This window comes from Notamacropus eugenii, chromosome 4, assembly GCF_028372415.1.
Source record: "Notamacropus eugenii isolate mMacEug1 chromosome 4, mMacEug1.pri_v2, whole genome shotgun sequence".
Classification (NCBI taxonomy): domain Eukaryota; kingdom Metazoa; phylum Chordata; class Mammalia; order Diprotodontia; family Macropodidae; genus Notamacropus; species Notamacropus eugenii.
In genome coordinates, this window is record NC_092875.1 from 395,334,968 (window position 1) to 395,357,099 (window position 22,132).

Below are 22,132 nucleotides of genomic sequence, written 5' to 3' on the forward strand. Positions count from 1 at the left end.
AATATGAGGACTCACATCTGGAAACTATCCTTTGTCTTGGCCCAAGCACCATGGCTTAGGAGGGCTATTGTTTCAGGTACACCCCCACCCTGCCCATAATCCAAACACATGTGTCCTGGGGAGTAGACTGGAGTGGAGAAGTCAGCAAGGCCAGCCACATCCTTTGGAAAGTGTTCGTTGTGTTACTAACTGGGTTCCATTGAGATTAATGATCCCCTAAGAGTCCTGGGATCACCACCTCCATTTCCAGATCCTTCTCACCTTTTCCACCACGACCCTTCACTCTTGGGCTTTCCTCAGTAGTGCTCAGGTGTTGTTGTTCTCCCAAGTCAAGCTTTCCACTAATGTCTTGGTATGCACCCCACCCCAGCCTGGCATGCTGAAGGAAAGAGGTTGCCCAGTGTCTGGGACAGAGTCTCATTGTCCGGGATGTTATTTACCAGAATTATGTGGAAGGAGCATGACACTACCGTCCTTTCTGTAACACAATGCACCATATTCATCCAGCCCAATAAAGAACTTGGAAGAAAATGGTACGTTGCAAAGCATGATATGCAGAGCACCCTCACCCCAAAAGGCGAATTATTTTCTCTCAAATTAAAGTCCAGCAACGCCCGGATTAGAACGTTAACCCATTTACTCTCCAGGTAAAGAAATAAGGCGTTTTCTTTAAACCTAAGGACATCACTCAATTTCCCCTGTCAATGAAACAGCACAAACTTACAGGGAAGTAGGTAGCATTTTTAGTCAAGAGCCCATGCTGTAAATCTGAGCCAACACTTAAAATATGTGACTGGGAAGCCCACTACCCTGGCAAATATCTTCCCTAGCTTCCTCTTGCTCCAACTGTCAGAGCTCCCTAGTTTTGTAATTACTTTTTATATACAGTATTTTGCATTCCAATGTCTATGCATATTTTCTTCCCAAGAGAACACAAGCCCCTTGAAGGTAGGACTTATTTCACAGGATCATAAATTTAGAGGTGAAACAACCTTGAAGCCATATTATCCAAACCTCTCACTTTACAGATGAGGAAACTGAGGCCCAAAGGCTCGCCCAAGGGCATATTTGTTTTGTATCTCTAGAGATCCGTACATAGTAGATACTTAATAAATAACTGCTGAATGGAAATTGAATGTCTTCTGATATACCTGCTCATCCCTCTGGAGCTGAAAGACTGTGGTGAAGTGGACACATTTGGGATCAGAGGATGGGGTTCTGTGTGACCTTGGGCAAATCATTGAACTTCTATGGGTGTCAGTTTTGTGACCACAAAACCACGGGGTCAGACTAGATAGCCTCTCAAATCCTTTCCAGTTCAGGTCCTATTTTCTAAATTTCAAGGGTTCTGAGACTGCCTCTTGGCCTTCTAAGAGAACTATTTTCTCAGTGAAAGCCCCACACAAATCATTTCTGAAAAATACACCATGATCAACAACACAGTGAACATACAGGCTGCCACTTCAGTCCCAAGGATGTCACAGGTCACAGAAGAGGATCCAATACTCCTGTAGATGGCCTCCCTCCGCTTGCACACCTCTGTGGCATTGGCAGACTGGATGGAGTAAAGGTACAGCCCAATGCCCAGCATACAGGTCAGCACCCCCAGGACATCAGTGACCAGCTCCACCCCAAGGAGCATCCTGGCCTCAGGGACAGATGTGGAACAGCCAAGGATGAGCAAAGCCAGAGCCAGGCAGAGCAGTAAACAACTGACCCCCACCATGCAGTACTCAGCGGGTAGCTTCATCCTATTGTACTGGAGATCCAGCTCAGCCAGTTGGGAGATTTCATCTCCTAGAAACCCATTCATGGCATGATCCAGGGCAAAGTAAGGGGAACCTCTCAGTCCTCCCAGGCTGAAGAAGCCAGCTGAGGTGGTCTGTGCAGAAGCAGCACAAATGAGCACCAGAAGGCTGAGGCTCAGCTCGGCAACTTGCAGGAGACCTGGAAAAACTCAGAAAAACAGGAAAAGCTTAGCAAGAGCTGCTGGGAAATAGCTTGGAATAAGTGGCTACCTCACTTGTTCTCTCATGACTCCTATTTAATGATAACCATTTTATATTTATCATAAAGCCACTACATATGTATATGTTATATGCAAAGATCAAAGCAGAACAATAACATTTATTTATAAAGTAAATGAAATAAAAATAAATTTATTTTATGGTATTAATAAAAAGTACATTTGTACGGTGCTTTAAAGTTTGCAAAGACCTTCATGTGGTTCTTACAACACATTACAAGATCTGTGTTATTAATATTTCTATTTTGCAGATGAAGAAACTGAGAGTTAGAGATTAAGTGAATGGCCCAGAGTCCAAAGTCAATAAGCACCTGAAGTAGGATTGGAATCTGTCTTCCCAGCTTCATGCCCAATTCTCTAGTCTAGATCCCATGCTACCTACGGAAATGAAATCACACATGGCTTTACTTTCTAAGGTCTTTCTGAGAATTCTCAGAAAAAGCTACCAGTTTAAGAGTGTATCAATACATTTCTAGAAAATAAATTCCAAGGTTTTCTGACAGAGGTAAACCAGTGAGTCCCAAGTATCCTTGACTCATATCAAATCTCCATGATCTCAGTAAATACCAGCGGGCCCCATCATCTCCAGGATCAAAGATCAAATTCTTTGGCATTCCAAGCCCTTCGTAACCTAGCCTCCCTCAGCCTTTCCAGTCTTCTTACACCTTACATTGTGTGCCCTGCCCCCACTTGTTCTTAGATCCAGTGATACTGGCCTGGGCCTCTTCCTTCTGCTACCATGTGCTGGTCCTCTGTTTGGGACAGTCAGCAGAAACCTTCAGGTTTTTGTTAAATCTGACTTTTAATCTCCTTTGATTTTGCCTGAGCTGTGTTTCCTGAGCTCTACTTGCTCAGTGATTTAGAATAAAAAAAACCAAACTTTCTTTCAATTATTTTCTGTCCCTGTGATGTTAATTATGGTCCATGAAAATCACCTTAGTGGGTGGAGAGGCGGAAAGGAGACGGGAGTAAGCATTTATATAGTACCTACTGTGTGCCAGGCACTGTGCTAAGAACTTTACTAATATTATCTCATTTGATCCTCACACCAACCCTCTGGGGTAGGTGCTGTTACTATCCCCATTTGACAGTTGAGTAAACTGAGGCAAATGGATGCTAAATGGTTTGCCTTTGTGACTTAAGTGACTTACCCTAAGTGACTCAATGATGTAATAAAGGCTCTTCAGAGATGGGTTCATACTGAATGTGTGATAGTAAGTTATGTATAAAATTTGCAAAATTGTATTTTCAACAAGCTACTTGATTTAATTACACTAAGACATAAAGAAATAAATCTATTCCGCCTGCAACAGTGCTGCTTTTGCATGTTTAATAATCTATTCCACTAAAAGCTCTCTAGCCAGATAAAGTGTCATCTATTCATTATCTACTACGAGTTATTTTTTGATTGGGTTTTGGGTTGATTTTTTTTTTAAACATAGATTGCCAAGAGAGTTTAAGGACTCAGAAGGTCTGGAATGAGGCCTAGAGGTATGATGTAATCCTATATCTTGCTTTGCCTCATGACATGAGTTGACATTCAGGAAGATGAGGGATAGCCCAATTAACTCTCTTAAGTATGTATGTGAATGCACAAGACAAGAATGTAAAGAAACCACAGAATAAGGCCAATGCTCCAAAAACCGTGGAGCTGGAAGGGACCTGAGAAAGAGTCTAAGCCAGAGGTGGGGAACCTGCAGCCTTGAGGCCACATGTGGCCTTCTAGATCCTTAAATATCATCTTTTGACTGAATTCAAATTTTACAGAACAAATCTGATTTGACAAAACTGAAAAGGGTTCCTGGCCTCAAGGAAAATATATTTTATTGTTAGGAAACAACTTGTATATAGATATGTAGGAGATTATATAAGCCCCCATATATATACATGTATATATATATATACCATATATAAAACACAGGCACATACATGTATATATAAAACATATTTATACATTATATATAATATATACACACATATAAAATAAATTTGAAGTATTGGTGAGGGACAATAACTGAGAGAATCAGAAAAGGCCTTTTTTAGGAACAAACTAAATCTTAGAGGGAGCTAGAGATTCCAGAAAGCTGAGAAGAGGTGGGCCTCAGAGTATCCATATGAATGGTATGGAGAGACTTTTCCTAGGATCATAATAAGGCAGTAATCGCTGATATCCAAATAAGAGTACTTTGATTATGTGGAATAATTAACAGCAATAAAGAGCCACTGTTCAGTCAGTAAAGTCACTGTGACGTTGTCTGGTATTTCCCTATATTCTTCAATGTGGGGCGCCATTTTGTTTTCATAATGATTGATCAGACATTTTGTCGGTGGCGAAGTGGCTTAGTTTAGTGACTAGTAAGGAAGAACTAGTAGGCCTAGGTCCCTTCTCTGGCATATGCTGACTGAATGACCATGAGCCTTAACTTCTCAGCATCCCCAGACAACTCAACTGGATACGCCCTGAAGTTTCAGAGCAAGTGATGGTCTGGATTTGCAAAGAAAGTTGCTTAATAAGATCTCCCTCTATGGATGAAATCCCTGGTTCCCCTCTCCCGATAAAATCCTACCATTAATTTTGTACCTCTGCCCATATTCCATAGCTCAGACAGCTCAACTATTTTCTTAGACCCTATAGACATACATAATAGCTATATTCTTATTTCAGAGTGGGAAAATGTATTTTTAAATATTTTCTTCTTATAAGTCAGATAAAGGTAAGGTAGTATAGTAGGACCCACTAAGAAACCTGAAAAATCAGGGGTCAAATTCTGCCTTGAAAATATACTGGTTGTGTGACCCTAGGTAAGACACTTCTCACTGCTCCCAGCCAGTTAAGAATATGAAATACAGAAAAGCTGCCAATCTGCTTTGGTAAAGGGAATTTCAATCCTGGGAGTTCCCTCTGCTGATAAAATCATAGCTTTAGAACCCTGCCCCCACCCCCAAAAATGATTATGATGAATGTAATGATGCTGTGGATTCCATATAATTCTAATTTCTCAATCAGTAAACAATTACTAAGAGCCTACTATGCGCCATGCTGATGTTTCAGTTTGTGTTCACAGAACAGGTGCCCTGGCATAATGGTTGAGCTCCTGTTTCTGGACTGGCAAACTCAATATTTCAAAATATGATTATTCCCTGAGTAAATATGTTGCACAAACCAGAGACAGCTGAAGACTAGATCAACTGGTTCAGACTGAGAACAGCTGTGACAGTGTTTCTATTTCAAAAGGACAGATTGACATTTAATTATGCATGGTGAAAAATGAAAGGCATAAGTTTTCAGAAGTTAAATCCAAATGCTTTTATTAATAAAACTGTGAGCAGTTTTGCCTCAAAGAAATGTGAAAATGATAAAAGTAATCTTGGTACTGAAGTAGACTGCCTAGACTCTACGTCAATGATGAAAACTGGGGGTGTAGAGTGTGAAATACTCCTCTAACTTTACTAATGAGCGGCATAATTATAGGCCTTAATAAAAGGGGGCAAACAGGCTGGTGAGGAACAACTTCTGTCTGCATTAGAATCATCTTATTGGTGGAGAAAGTTTTCTGTTAAAAGGGAAAACACTTAAAAATCAAAAGCCTAGAGTTAGTAATGTAATATCTTAACTGCACCGGAACAAGCTACAGTAACAGGGGACTGGTCAATAACAGTCTAGCCCTGGGAGCAAGTTCAGGGGCCCCATATGAGTGTCTGGTGAGCATGCTTCTGGACAGGAGCAATGGAGGGTCCTGTTCCCCACCTGAGAGCATGCATGGATGTTCTGTGACTCTTTCTAGTCTACTTATTGTATGCCTCATTGATCAGCTGCTAAGTTGGAACTGGATGTGTATACAAAAGATTCTATGGGAGCAAATCCATCTCCTTCCTGATAGTGAGGGAGGCAAGAACTGTTGTAAGCCTCCAGGTAGAGAGAGCCAGGACAAGGGGAGAGAGGAAATGAGGGAGAGGGAGAAGGAGGGGGAAGGGAGTAAAAGAGAGGAGAGGAGAACAGGGAGAAGAGGAGAGAGGGAGAAAGGGAGAGGGAGGAGAAGAGAGAAGAGAGGGAGGGAGAGAGAGAGAGGAAGGGAAGAGAGAGAGAGAGAAAGGGGGGAGGGAGAGAGAGAAAGAGAGAGAGCGGGAGGAGAGAGAGGGAGAGGAAAAGAGAGAGAGAGAGAAAAAGAGAGAGAGAGAGAGAGATTTTTCCTACGTGAGTCAATATGAAGCAATGAGCCCATAGTCTTGTATCTATCTCTATTGTATCTGATTTTATTGTTTTTGCTGTTAGGTAAAAGGGTATTGAAGATGGTCGCCACCTTACAAAGTCTGAAAGATAAGAAACCCATGCTAGAGTTTGCTGGCATTTAAATCTTAATTCTAAGCATTGTAAAATGTGTTTTATAATCTGATTATAAGGCAAATATGGGTCCATTCTCTAGTAACTTCCTAATTCTTCATAATTAATGGGGTCCTAGATTTAGACAGCTGCCTCTATTTCATGACCTGTCTTCTTCCATATGTCTTCTGTAGCCCACATGAAATCAGTACATGTTTCATTGGTTCTTGTCAGGATAGAGGATCCAACTGTTGGGGTGTGGTATGGGAAGGGTGACCCTAGTTGGTGGAGTTTACTTCCATCAAATACATAATTCACAAATCTTAAACTGAAAAGTAAGCTTAGAGAATCTCAGTTCCTCACAATAGAATCATGAGTCAAGAATTGGCTTGAAGAATATCATATTAGGGAAACGTAAAACATAGCCCTCAGGAGTGTGAAGGCACCATTTCAAAGAAGAGAAGAATAGTCCCGTGATGCTTCTTAAATTTCCTAACACTCAGTCTAGACTTTCACATTCCATCATCATCATCATCGCTGTCATCACCACCACCTCCAACCTGCTGGAATTTGAGGAGCAAGGAAGTGCATTTCTTCTTGGTTCAAAGAACACATCTGGTGCTTCTTACCTGTGTGGCCATAAGAAATCACTTAACCTCCCTGGGCTTCAGTTCACTCCTCGATAAAATGAGGGGGTTGAACGACTTTGAGGTTCTATATCTATATGAGCCTTTTCTTAGTGAGTACAGTCAGGCTTCATGTCATAACTCAAAAAGTTGTGGAAGCAATCAAATACTTCAGGTCCTCCGAATGAAGCTCTGAGGGTTAGGTTCATTCTCCTTTTGCAGCCCCCAATTTCTTGGGCATCTACTGACTTGGATGTTAGAATGGCCACATCACAGATTGAGTTAGCAGTCTGGATTTGGATGAAGGGAAATCAGCTGTGGTTAAATAAATCATACTTGGTTCTGGTCTAAGCAGCTAACGCTTCTAAGGCAGTTAAAATAAGGCTGTGAATTCTATTTCAGCTTAAAAGAAAAAGAAATTCCGAAGAAAGTTTTGGTGCTGATACAAATGCAAATTAAGGTGAAACAAATGTAGGGTGATTGAGAGTTCAAGAAGACAAGATTCCTTACTTGCATAGAGTTCTAGGTCCATGAGAGGTGCCATTTTCATCACTGCTTTCATTCCATTATTGTGGTGGCACAAATATTTCGTACTTAAGTCTCAAAACATAGAACTCAAATCTAAACAAATATGAACCTGAAGAACATGGAACTCAACACGCCATACCGCCCCTCCAAGGTCACCTGAGCTCAGCCAAATGTTTTACACCAATCCACAAAAAGACTCACCTCTGCTTGAGCACAAGTTAGAACACCTTCCTGGACCTGGCTTTTGGGGAGGTCTGCCAGAAAGAGAGTTTAAGTATTGTGGGCCCACCACAGGTGCCCTTAAGACAGTCTGTGAATGATGGAGGGCCAGCCTTGAGTACTGGCCATGAGGGATGGGATGGGTATATCTGCAGAGAGAAGGAGAAGGAGTTTGTCACCTTCAGGTGACGAAGTCTTCCTGAATTGTCTGGAAACCACAGTTAATGGCTCTTCACCATGGGAACATCTGGAATATAAGTACTTCTGTGCATGTTAAAAACCCTATTTATAGCTTTCTTTAAATGCTGGGAAAGGCGATTATGTAAAGTACTGCTGTGTTATTAGGCTCTTTAAAAAAAAATCTCCATGCTTGCAATTTCCTTTTCCAGAGCCTAAAAGTAATTCAGACTTTCCCTGATGCTGCCCTTGTCAATTTGGCAAGTACTGATTTACTTTTCTTAATTCAGAAAAAGCTCCAAGTTCAGGTCTGCTGGCTGGTCGGTGAAAACAAAATGATGTTCATCAAGCCATAAGGAGAGTGGTTCTGACTAATGGCTGACACCAGGCCCCAAGAAGCCCACAATGTTTTGGGGGCTCCCACAGGTATTTGGGAAATCCCACAGTAATACAACTGAGAATATTTAGACAATAGGAAGAGGCTCCAGGTCCACACATGGCATTTACAGCTTTTGAGTCTCATCTCTAAGTAATAAATGGTGCCAAAGGCCATTCCAAGGGTGGTTAGCAACTAGGAGAATTTTAAATATTTGCACCTCTTACAATGCAAAGTTAAATTTGGCAGCAGCTCCGTTATGCGGCACTGTTCTCCTGGGCTATAATAAGGTATTCTTTTTGTCTTTTCTTTTTTTGGATATAGCCTCAAAGCTGGAGACAGTAATATCAAACAAACCAACACTGTGGTGAAAAGCCACTGGACGTTATATTTCTTGTTTTCAGGTCGGTCTGATAACTACTTTCTCGAAGTTTCTTCCATATCTCTCAGGGTAGATGAGAGGGCAGAAAGGCAGGAGAAATTCAAATGAAAAGATTGGGGGGACTGGGTCTCAGCTATGAGCTCAGATACCAAGCATTTATTCTCAATTATTGTTCAGTTTTGGAAAACAAGATGGCAGGGGCTTGAGGGGGGTGAGAGACGGGGTGGTGGGGCTGCATTTTAATCTGCATCTCACTTTCATTGGCTATAACTTGGGAATTTTTCCAGGGTTGTGAATGATAAATTCAGCATTCTTTTCATTTCATAATGTTTCAGTTACTTGTTTTCAGTGTCTATATTAGGGGTTCTTTACCTGGGGATTTCAGAGGACCCATGAGTTTGAATGGGAAAAAAAATTGTGGAATTGGGGATAATGTGCTGGACCTGAGATCAAAAAGAGCTCAGTTGAAATCCTGCCTCAGATACTAGCTCTGTGATCCTGGGCGAATCTCTTCAGTGATCTCCAACTCACTTTCCTTATCTGTAAAATGGGGATAATAATAGCACCAATCTCTCAGCATTGTTGGGATTAAAATGTGATATTTGTAAAGTGTTTTATAAACTTTAAAGCATGATATAACTCCTAGCTACTATTATTCCTTACATTATGAACTGAAGGAAAAAAAACCACCACCAAAAAACCCAAACCAAACCAAACCGAAAACATGATTCTGAAAAGGGTTTTTGATGGCCTTTAATCAGACTGCCAAATTCTCACTGTATTTCTCCCTCTTCCATAAGAATGTTTGGATTTTGCAGGATGCAGAATGTTACATGTTTTTTCTTTGTTTTTTTTTTTTTTAAAGTCCATTACCTACAGTGACTGTGAAAGAATTTTAAAACTATGTCACTGGAGGCCACATGATACCATGGAAAGAGTTGGATGTTAAGAAGTCTGAGTCCTGGGATAATAACAACTTACATCTATACCTTCCTTCCTTCCTTCCTTTTCTCCCTCCCTCCCTCCCTGCCTTCTTCCCAAACATTTTCCTCACTGGAAATAGATAGCAAATCATTATCGCCATCTTATAGCTGAGAATACTGAGGCACAGACAGGTGAAATGACTTACTCCAAGTTGTTTAGCTAGTAAGTATCAGAGCCAGGAGCTGACCCTAGATCTCTTGACGCTCAATCAAACCCCTCTCCATGATACCATGTTATTATTTCATGTCTTAACTCCCTTATCTGTAAAAGTAAGGGGTGAGCCCTAGATGATGATCTCCAAGACTCCTGTTTTTTGCTCTAAGTCTCCATTATCTGGACTTTATTTGGTTTATCTAAGCAGCACTCCTGCCAGGGAAATACATGCTATCCCAGGTTTCAGAGAGAGGGGAAAAAATAAGCAAGTTAAATAAATGGCCCCCTATCACATTGCCAAATTGGGCAGAGAGCAGGGATTAGAACATTGAGTTTCTGACTGTCAAGTCCAGGGAACCAGAGAGGGAATGAGCGTTCACCTTGGGCCAAATGCCAGGTTCCATTTTTAAGGCTTGCGATAGCTCCCATTCAAAATATCCCTTTTTTTTTCTAAAGACAACCAACAAAAAACTTCAAATGTTGCTTTTTTCTTTATTTGTTCTTTTACATTTCAAATTTAAAATGTACATACCCCCTTACCTGATATTTATGCTTCTCTCCTATATTTTCAATGATTTTTATTGCTTCCTTTCACTGGATCTCCAAACATCATAAGCCTCAATTTTTTTCAAATAAGGAAACTTTCAAAAAGTTAACATAGGTTGCTTGCCATTCAGTAACCGTCGCTTAGTTTGCTCACCATCTTTTAAATCATTTCACCCAAGTGCACGAGATGAAAACATCAGGGACCAAGGTCTTGCTCACCATTCTGACCATTATAATATGGCAGTCCCATGACATAATGCATACACAGTTGCTCTAAGAGTCAGGAAGACTTGAGCTTAATTCCTAGTTCTGATACATCCTGACTATGTGATCCTGAGCCAGTCCCTTAAGCTCTTGAGGCTCTGGCTACTCATCAATCCATCGACAAACCTTTATTAAGTGCTTACTATGTACCAGATCGATAAACATATATTAAGTGCCTACTATGTATCAGGCACTGCTCTAAGCACTAAGAATACAAAAGAAGCCAAAAGACAGTCCCTGCCCCCAAGGAGCTCACAATCTAATGGTTACGGTTTACTCTTCTAGCTCTATAAGCTGTAGTATACTTGTTGGTATACATTAATAAAGAAAGGTATGCTATGCTGATTAAATCAGAGGGCCAAATTTTTTTTAAAGTATACTTTATTATTAGCCAAAGGAATATGCCTTTTGTTATTCTGTTGTTCTGTGACAGGAGTACTGCTGAGGTGACCCAAATATAAAGTCCAGATCAACCCCATTATTTTACAGATGAGATGATGGGAGGGGAAACGTCGGTATCATGTAGAGGAAGTCACTTCCTGTAGTCCCTAGGCTACGGACTTACCATGAAAATTACCCAGGTCATGTAAGCCTTCCAGGGCAGGGGCATGGCCTATATTCATGGCAGGGAGGCAAGGTGATGCAAAAGCCTGAAGCTAAAGAGTATCTGCATGCGTATATTCTAATGGCAGTGCTGCAGGGAATCCTTATCCCATCTGATACCAACAAGTTATGATCTATTTTTCTAGATAGAGGAAACCCCTTACATTTTGGGAGTCTAATTCTTAGAACAAGAGATGACACTGCCCCAAGGACCTACCTCACGTTAGATGTGTGTAGTTTCTCAGCTGTCCTCTTGTCATGATGATTGTTTAGCTGAGAGGTCTCTTGTCCTGTGGCCTGCCAATGGGGAGGATGTTTGAAAAGAGCAGGCATCCTTTTCCTTACTCTGGATCTTCCCCTGCTAACACCTATAGCAGGAAAGAGAATTCACTTTAGGATTTTATTTTAATACATTTTTCTTCTTTAAAATATTTTTACTCGTCTTTTTGTTGTTCTGCAGTGCTAATTTCCAAATATATCCGTTCCCTGCCAATCAAATCATCCCTTGTATCAAAGATTAAAAAAAAGGGAAAAAAACCCAGTTACACAGAGACAACCAGTAGAGCAACTGAGTCTGACAATATATAGAACATTCCATACCTGTTGCCTCCAGCTTCTGAAATGAGGGGAGGAAGCTACGTTTTTTCTTCTCTAGGGGCTAATCCAATCTAACCCAATCCAATCCATGTTTATTATGCATCTATGATATACCAGACACTGTGCTAAAATCTGGGGATACAATGAATAGAAAGACAGTCACTACCCTCAAGAAGCTTATAATCTAAAAGGCGAGGCAGGAAAAAAAAAAGGAGGCAGGAAGGTGGGGTGGGAGTGGGTACCGGGGGACAGGACACCAGGAGGCATCTTGTTCAGTGGAGTTGAAACCAGGCAGGGCAGCAGATGTCAAGTGGAGAGATCCAAGTTCATTTTCTGTCCTTTTTAAAGGAAGGCATTGGGAGAAGTTTGGTACTCTTCCCTCCAGAGGGTAATGGAGGATAAGGGAGGTAGAGTCAATCAAAGCTTGAGTTAGTGCCATAGTGGTGAGTTTAAAAGTGATAAGGTTATCCTTGGAGAAGCATCTTGTTCTGTGTAGCTGAAATTCCATCAGGGCAACAGATGCAAACTGGTCAAGTTTGTTCATTATAATTACACAGCACTCAGTTCTGTTTTCTTGTTCTTTCCATTTACATAGCTGTGATCATTGTTTTCTTCTTTTGGGTCCTTCTTTAGTACATACAAGTCTTCTTGTGCCTCTCTACGTTCTTCATGTTTGTAGCTGCTTAGAACACAGTCATATTCCATTACATTCCTGCATTATAATGTTTTTAGCCATTCCCCAAAGGATGAACACTTTCTGTGTTTCCATCTCTCGACTTCTCTGAAAAAGTGCTTCTATGACATATATATGTATATATGAATATTCTAGTTTTAGTACACATGAGACTTTTCTTTTGATTTTGGGGAAATACACATGCCTGGTACTGGGATCTCTGAGTTAAAGTGAATGGACCTTTAGTCACTTTTGTTTTTAGTTTAATTACTAATTGCTTTCCAGAAGAGCTGGACAAACTTATTGTTTGTATATTGGTGTACCTGTCCTCCTACAAACTCTCCAGCATTGACTATTTCTATTTTTGTCATTGTTGTAGATTGCTAAGGTATGAGGTTAAAAACTCAGAGTCATTTTGATTTACATTTCTCTTACAATTAGTTATTTGGGGAAATTTTCCTTATAGTTTCTAAAAGTTTTCAATTCTTTGGAAGCCCTGTGTTCATATATCTTTACTACTTATTCATTGGGGGAATCACACACACACACACACACACACACACACACATTAATTACCTATGTAAGTTGGATATCAGATTCTTCTTGGAGATAGCTAATGAAAAGATTTTCCCCTCAATGGACAGTTTCCTTTCTTATCCTAGCTGCACTGATTTTGTTCATGCAAAAGTCTTTTAATTTCATGTAATAAAAACTATCTATTTTATCTTTTGTGATCTTCTCTATTGTCTGGTTAAGAATTGCCCCTTTAGCCAGAGTAAGGAAAGACATGGCTGATAAAACTTTCTTCTAAATTTTTGACCTTTTTTCATGGTTTCCATTTGGTTTCCAGTTTATAACTAGACAGGATACCTTTTGACAGATTTGTAAAGCCAAGGCCAACCTTCCCTGGTTCCAGTAGGCATTTACTGAAAGTTTTGTGAAACTGTAAACGTTTCCATGGATCTGCAGCCAAATTTTCTAAAATAATTCAGACCTATGAGTGGTTGTTCCCTACTAACCCCAACACTGCTGCTTCAGAAAGCACTATTCACATCTTCTGGCCAAGAATTTAAATCCTGAACTCCTGGGAACAAACTGGCATAGGACAATGAATGCTATTCTCATTTCTTAGCCCTCTGTCTTTCAATTTCATGACAAGAAATTGTTTTCCTACATATACTTAGTCAGAAAAGAAGAAAATTAAATTCAAGAAAAAAACAGTAGAGCCGTGGGAAGACAGGCATAGAAGAAAAGCATTCTTAATCCTGGTAACTTTGTTGTTAATGAAATAGAAAAATGCAGGTGTATGTAAGTGGAAGGAGGATTACAAGCCCATTTAGACACCCATCATGAAGAGGCATACAAGCTACTGGCTACCACTGGGGAAGAAGAAGAATGTGACACCAAAGGAGACGAGTAACTAGAAAATCCTAGACCATGATTTTAATAGGTTCCCACACACAAGATTTAATTTCAGCTTGGACCACCCCAGTTCTTATTAGCATGATCATGTTCTACTCTAATAGATGGCATTGATTACAGGGTATTCTATGAAAACCTGCTTTTTCCATTAAAAAAAATCACCCAAGACAAAAGCACTTATCATTTAACTCAATCTTAAACCTCTTGTAAAAAACCTAGTTGTAGACATAACTCACAGAATACTGCTTCCCAATAATGGCACTAATACATCAGCTCCAAACTGTGTATGGTACAGTGAAAAGAGCCCTGGATTTGGAGTCAAGGGACCTGTGTTCCAATTCTGATTTTGCCACTTACTGCCTTTGTAACTTTGGGCAAACCATGTAACATTGTGGATCTAAATTTGCTCACCTGTAAAAAGAAGAGATTGGACTGGAAGACACAGTTTGTTGATAATGTACTAGTGAAGTTATTAGGAAATGATGTTGTTTATGGCAATATCCTGCGAGTTGTGCCTATAAGTTTTTTTTGACAGGATTTAAGATTGGGTTAAGTTTCTTTCAGCTTTCAATCTATGGTCCTAATGTTATAGTCAGCTGACCACTAGAAACATAAGTCATATAATGATGGACAGAAGCAAGCAATGTCAGTTGAATGTCAGGGTGCCTGTTCTCTCTTTATACTATTTACTATTGTTCATATGGAATTAACCTCCTCGTCTAACTTTGATTCTCATCTTTACGGAAGCAGCTGATGGTATTCAGTGGGTCCTTTGTAATTCCAACATGAAAGTTTTTATGAAAAATAAACACAAAAATAATCCTTAAAGTAATGTTTAGAATACTACTTGACTTTTTCATATCAGAATTCCACTAAATAAAGCAAAAAGAGATACCCCAGTCAGGCACCTCTTGAGATTCCCAGGGAATAGTTATGTACTAACTCATCCTCTTGACATCCATAATATACATCAACATATGTCCCAACAATGACCCGTTATATGGCTGCAAAAAGGCTACTGCCTGGTGGAGAGGGGAACACTGGGAGACCCCAACGCATAGACACACACGTAGACGCACATCATTCACGTGGAGTCTCCTCTGTCATTACAAAGGGTATCGTTATCTCGGAGTTAATAGGGATACCACATTCCAGAAATGTAAGAACTTAACCAGTCCCCAGGGATTTGGGAGTAAAAAAATTCATCCCTTTCTTGGGCTACAAAACACTAACAGCAGATGAAAAATGTTGCCCATCCTTTCCAGCTCTAAATCTCCGATCCTCTGATCCTATCTGAAGCTAAGTAAAAATTAGGCAGTTTTATTACAGCATATCCAAGCAGACTCCCCCATGACTAAACGACTCCTTGGGAGGGAGGCACTCTGTCTTGGAAGCTACAGTCAGTACATCTGGCCATAGAGTACTAAAACCATTGCTTATGGGGATTAAATAACAGTCGGGTCAATGCAGAGGAAAAGGAGCAGGACTTCGTTATTTACAACCTGTGTGACTCCAGGCAGGTCCCTTTACCTCTCTGTGCCTCACTTTCCTCATTTAGTGATCTTTAATGTCCCTTTTCACTGTATATCTTCTGACTCCCTACGTTAGTGGCCTGAAGGAGTTATCCCAAAGTTCCTTATTTACTTTGAGAAAATTATTTACTCACCACAACATAAGCTCAAAAGTTCAGTAGATTTCATGCTATGATACGATGATCCAAAAAAAAAAAATGCCTGTGGATTCAATTAGCTTCGCAGATGGCCACTTATATCCTTTCTTAAACAACCTGCACACAGTTAAACCAACAGACAAGACTTAAAATATTATTTTGTTGCCCCTGAGGGGAATCCATGGGACTAGTAAACAAGACATTCCCGGAGGAATACAATGCAAATGCAGTTTCTGTAAAATTGTTTTTTGCCCAAGTCAGGATGACGTAGTGGAAAGGGAAGCAGCTTTGGAACCAAGAAAACTTGGGTTCATATCCTGCCGTAGACACATCCCAGCTGTGGAACACTGGGCAGGTGCCTTAGCCTCTTAGTGCTCTAGGTCAGTGGTATTGAACTCAACTATAAAAACCAAAGCCAAGCATCTCTGCGAGTCTCATTTTTACTTTTTGTTTTAATGTAATGGAATCTATATTTTCTTGTGTTTTTATTTATTTTGTTAAGTATTTCCTGATTACATCTGAATCTGTTTCAATAGCATTCAGGAGTGTTGTGGGCCACATTTGGCACCACCCCTCTAGAGAGTTCTCCACGACTGTGAATGGCAGAGAAGGTGCCCATCTGCACTGGCAGAGAAAATTTCTTTGCCAGAGAGTTCCCTATACCAATAAAATCATAGGCCATGTCCCTACCCTCTACAATTTACTATTCAATCTAGGCATCTTTCTGTGGAGAGCAAAAAGGGCACTGGACCAGAAATCAGAAGACACTAGTGCCCCTAGTCATCTGGCCACTTTTTTAGGTGATCTCAAGCAAGTCATTTAATATTTCTGAGCCTCAGTTTCCTGATCTGATCTAAAATGGGGATTCCCCCATACTTCACAGGGTTGACTGACTTTTCGAATGAAGTTCTAGCCCTAGAACTGGAAGGAAATTTACAAGGCACCTTGTTGAAATCTACCTGATGATATATCAATCTCTTCTATTTAGCATCTCTGGAAAATGTTCCTTTAACTTCCACTTCAACATGTCCAGTGACAGAAAATTCTGTACATTGTTTCATAAATAAATCATTTAAAAAAATCAGACATACTAATACTGATCCTGTCTTTAACCCATCCTACTAGGTTGTCATTTTTGTCTTTTAATACAAAAGGAGGGTGTTTCTTTTCTTTGATTACAATGAAGACCCTATTAGGTAGATTTATGGGAGAACCTGGAAAACATTTGAATGGGATGAGAAGACCTAAATGATCTGCAATTCACACTGTTGGAGAATAATAATAGGTAACATTTACATAGTGCCTACTACGTGCCAGGCACTGTGCTATGTGCTTTACAAATATTATTAGATCTTCCCAATAACTCTGTGAACTTAGTGCTACTACTATCTCTATTTTCCAGATGAGGAAGTTGAGGCAAATAGTGGTTAAGTCACCTGGCCCAAGGTCACACAACTAGTAAGTATATGAGGTTGAATTTGAACTCAGGTCTTCCTCATGCTGTGCCACCTGGCTGACGAAAATCAATGAGATCATGGATCTCAAAAGATGGATCCCAAAGATGGAACTGAAAAGAAGCACTGTTGGGATAAAACCTCACTTTTGTGCCTATGGCACACTCGCAGAATTGCAGGATTTCAGAGTTAGAAGGTTTTTTCACAGAGGCTATCCAGCCTGACATGTACCTGAAAAGAATCTTCACTATCAAGCCCCCAGGAAGTGGTCACCCAGGCACCTAAAAACCTCTGAGGAGGAGCAGTTTATGATCTCCCCAGGCAGCCTGTTCCACTTTTGCAGCTTTAATGATTTAGGAGTCTTCCTTGACATCAAGTCTACATTCTGCATTCTGGGACCAAACAGCCCAGTCCCTCTTCCATATAATAGCCCTCTAAATATCTGAAGATACTTTATATATAATTATAAATTATATACATATTACAAATAATTGTATACATTTTATTTTGGTTTGGTCATTTCAGTTGTGCCTGACTTTTCATGACCTCATTTGGAGTTTTCTTTGGCAAAGATATTGTAATGATTTGCTGTTTCCTTCTCCGGCTCATTTTACAGGAGAGGAAACTGAAGTGACTTGCCCAGGGTTACACAGCTAGTGTCTGAAGTCATATTTGAGCTCAGGTTTTCCTGACTCTAGGCTGGGTGCTCTATTCACTGTACCACCTAGCTGCCCACATATATATTACAAATAAAATGTTATTACATATATCATACATGCAATTAGTTGGAGCAATGGATAGTGCTGGACACTGAGTCAGGAAGACCTGAGTTCAAATATGACCCCAGATCCTTACTAGCTATGCGAACCTAGGCAAGTCACTTAACTGTTGTCTGTCTCAGTTTCCCCAAATGAGGATAATAGTATCTACCTCCAGGGATGTTATTAGGATCAAATGAGATAGCATTTGTAAAACACTTTACAAACCTTAATGCTCTACATACGTAGGAGCTATTATTATAATTATGTGTCTCCCTCCTCTACCCAAAATCTTACCTTCTAAATATTCATTCCCAGGTCTTTTAACCAATTCTTATCCATATCCAGCATGAACTTAAGGTCTTTTACTATTCTGATTGTCCTTTCAACCCTATCCCACTGATCACTGGGAGCTATGATATTCACACATGTTACAATGCCATAGTGTACGTAGTCTTCAACATTTGTGCTAAATCCACTATAAAGTATCCATGGAAAGACAGACAAGAATCATACAGAATGGGAAGGCAGAAAGGGCTTGTGGTCTGTCTGGGTACATCCACTCTACATGAGTGAGTCCTGAGCCAGAGAGGGCTAAGGAATGGAGGGATTGTATCATTGGAAGGAATATGAGAGGTCACCTTTTATGGCATTAAGAAATCCCTTCTATAATATTCCTGATAAAAGGTTATCTGGTCTTTGCTTAAAATCACCTTGCTTTTAAGAATTTGCCAACATGCCTTAGCTGCTATCTCCCTCCATTCCTGAGTCTTGTTCTCTCATGGGTGAGTTCCTCCTAGAAACTATTTTGAGTTAGGACTCAGCACACTTGGTTCTCTGGGCTTTGTCACCATTTTCCTAGAGGAGGACCTTCCCAGCCTCCCTCTCAGTTTCTCACCTCCCTTTTATGGGTTTCATTCCTACATTGGAATGCAAGTTCCTTAATACCAGGGACTGTCTTTCTTTTTAAATGTATTTTTATTCTTAACATTTTCAACAGTACTCACCAAATAGAAAACAAATAATAAATGCTTGCCTTCTTGGACAAAGTCCCTATACCAATGAAATAATGGAACAGTCCATGTATCAGTGACTGACAGCACAAGTGGGAATATACAAAAGACACATGACTCTCATTCCCCTGAAAGACCAAAAAGAGGTTTCAGTTTCAATTTGCCCACTCATCAATTTCACAGATATTTATCTATGTCTTGCTTCTATAAGAATTATGGAGAGAATTGATTCTGACAAAATATGGTGTATTATTCACGGAACGTTGCATACCCATGCAAATTTGTATTTTTTCTTAAGCACAACATGTAAGAAATGTGGGGAGGGGCAGCAGTATGTAGGGATTCAATTAGCTTTGCAGATGATCACTGGTCTACTTCCTAAAACCAATTTTTACATGACTAAACCTAGGCTTCAAATTTAATTTTTAAAAATTACCCCTGAGAGGACAACACTGCCTTGGGAAATGTTTAGTACTCACAGCTGGCACTGTAATTCCTTTGGATTTGTAAAAATATGTCCAAAACCATTCCTCTAAGCACTCCAGCACAGAAGGCAGCTTTCAAATGAATCCTGTTCAGTAATGAGTCTTCAGACCCTTGTACCTTGCTGGAAAAAAATGACCCATTGAAATGCTGTTCACCTTACATTACTGAGAGTACTTATGGGAGAAATTCCCTGAATGCTCAAAGCTCTTTCTCAGCAGAAGTGGTTTTCCTCAAGAATACAGAATTCTTAGATGAGAAGCTGGGGTGGAGAGGAATCCATTAATGTTCAACAGAAACCAGGTCTGAGGTTAGTAAAGAATGTTGGGTGCTTAGAACATCAATTGTGGTAACAGAAGAATCTCAAATAGTTCCTTCACAAAACATTACACCACCCAGACCTGGGAAACTTGGGAATTCAAAACTATTACCAGAGAAGGAGACAAAATTATTTATTCCAACAAAGAGCTGTGTGTCACACACTGACCTGTGAAAATTTTTTCCCCCAATCTGAGGTTTCAATAAAAAAAGGGTCTAATTTTTCATTTCTAACTTTTTTTTTAATCTAAAACTAATCCAAGGATGAGAACACTAGAAATTTAGCGCACAACTATTTCTGTGGCTGCAGTGTGGTAAAATAGAATGACTTAGGAGAACCAAGTTTGAATCTGATTCTATTAAAATTATGTGATTGTGGGCAAATTTTCTCATTCTGCAACACAGGCAGAATAAGGCTTTCATTGACTATCACAGAAGCAGCAGGGTGGTGTAGTGAACTGAAAGCTACCACAAGGGCAGCTAGGTGGTGCAGTGGATAGAGCACCAGTGCAGAAGTCAGGAGGACCTGAGTTCAGATCTCACCTCAGACACTTGACACTCAGCTGTGTGACCTTGGGCAAGTCACTTAACCCCAATTGCCTCATACTAGGTCATCTCCAAGTCATCCTGATGAATATCTGGTCACTGGATTCAGATGGCTCTGGAGGAGAAGTGAGGCTGGTGACTTGCACAGCCCTCCCTCACTCAAAACAACATCAAGTGCAAGTCATGTCATCATTTCTTTGATGGCATGGTCTTCTTCGGCAACAAAGGGCGAACACACACCCCATCTATAAAAGGGCTATAATAGTATCCACCTACCTACCAGAGTTGTTGTAAAAATCAAATACATTACAAATTATTTGTAAAGTGCAAAGTACAGCGTCCAGTAAATAATAGATGCTTAATAAATGCTTGTGTCCTACCTCATGGTATTTTTGTGACGATCAGTTTTTGTAAGACTTAAAAAGAGCTGCATAAATGTGGTTTTTGAATAATAAGTATATGGAATTACTAGCCTTCTGCACCCAAACACCTACACACAAATACAAGTGCCAGAATGAACCTTCTAGATCTAGTCCAACCCTTCCATTTTAAAGATAAGCAAAGTGAGATCCAGAAAAATGAGGTGAGGTGTCCAAAGTCTCACAGGTAGGGATCTTCTGGCTCCAAATCCGGGGCTCTTTCTTCAACTCCATGATGCTATACTGTCCTTTCTTCCTCTTCCACATACCACCTCCTGTTCTACATCCATTTGGATGTTCTAACTCACCAGCTCCAGTGCAGGAGGTTAATACTGACAAGGAAGGTTGCATGTTGTTCGGTTCAATTTACAGCTTAGGTACAATGGGAGATCAGGTAACAGTCACTGCAATCCTACTTCACCCCTCATCTCTTTGCTTTCTCTTATGCCTCCCAACCCTAGACTCTCAATAGCCATGTTTCCTTCCTTCCTTTACTCCTTTCTCCGCCCCCCCCCCCCACGTCCCCTTCCCAACCCACCTACCCCTTCTCCCAGGTGTGGGAGAATGGCGCCCACCTGGAAAGAGACCACATGGAGCTGCCGAGCGCGCAAAAGGCCCGCATCGTTTTCTTACCTAAGCCTTGGACCTGCCTCCCTCTCGTCTCTGTCTCACCTCCTTGTCACTCGGAATCCTCCTGCTCGCCTGCTTTTCTGCCTTCCTCCCCCACCGATTCCCAGGTCTCCCTCCTGACCTCGCTAGAGTTTCTCTCTTTCTCACGCCCCACAGTTTCCTTGCTACCCACGTGCAGGGCACACCCTCCTGCGGGACCGTGGGCTTCTGCTCTTCTGCCTGGGTTTAGCACCTGGTATAGCTTACGAGGTGTAAACATGCCCTTCCTCTGCAAGGAAGGTGCCCTGGGGCAGGAAGACTGACTGGTTAGACCCGTCTAGCTGGGACGAGAAAAGTGACCACGGTGTAGGTGACTTCGGTCCTATCTGAAAGCTTTCCCTCTCCGTGTGCCCTCCTAATTCTGGCAAAGGTAGCGGAGAAGGCAGAAGAGGGGTAGGAAACCGCGCTGGGAAGTGGTGGGGATAGGAGATGTTGTCCAGGCAGCCAGGCTAGAGAGGGAAGAATGGAAGGGCATCTCTCTGCCCAAGGCTTTGGCTCATGAAAAGTCATTAACAGAACGTGAGAAGAAACCAGATCGAGCACTGGTTGCTCAAACTTGTCTCTTGTTCTCCACCTCTCCTCCATTCAATACAATTTTCTCCCCTAATTTCTTCCAAATCCTCTCCTGCCATCGCATAATCTCAGAGCAGGAGGGAATCTTAGAGACCATCTAATATGACCCAATCTGACCAAGAGTCTGTACTACAATATTCTTGAAAAGTGGTCTCCTTGCCTCTATGAGAAACATTTCCAGTGAGGGGAACCTACTAAGGCTGCCATTTGGGTGGGTTTGCTGGGGAAAATTTCCTTATACCAGACCTGAATCTCCCTTTTTGCACCTTCTAAACCTTTTTCCTACTCTGTCTATTCTGGCCACCTAATTCCTTATTTGTAGAGGCCTCCCTC

General features: G+C 40.8%; 1 protein-coding gene across 2 annotated transcripts; it reads right to left on the reverse strand.

Moving 5' to 3' along the window:
* Positions 1–619: 619 nt before the first annotated feature.
* Positions 620–21,321, reverse strand: LOC140501679 (MARVEL domain-containing protein 3-like). Of its 2 annotated transcripts, none has more exons than XM_072605521.1 (4): positions 21,230–21,321; positions 11,423–11,573; positions 7,703–7,869; positions 620–1,947 (listed from the first exon to the last, which is right to left on the reverse strand). In XM_072605521.1, exons 2-4 carry the CDS (start codon positions 11,536–11,538, stop codon positions 1,379–1,381), a joined length of 852 nt encoding a protein of 283 aa, XP_072461622.1. In that variant the 5' UTR covers positions 11,539–11,573; positions 21,230–21,321; the 3' UTR covers positions 620–1,378. The 2 variants fall into 2 exon arrangements, with proteins under 2 accessions (XP_072461622.1, XP_072461621.1); XM_072605520.1 differs by having other exon boundaries at positions 21,191–21,316.
* Between the last annotated feature and the right edge of the window lie 811 nt (positions 21,322–22,132).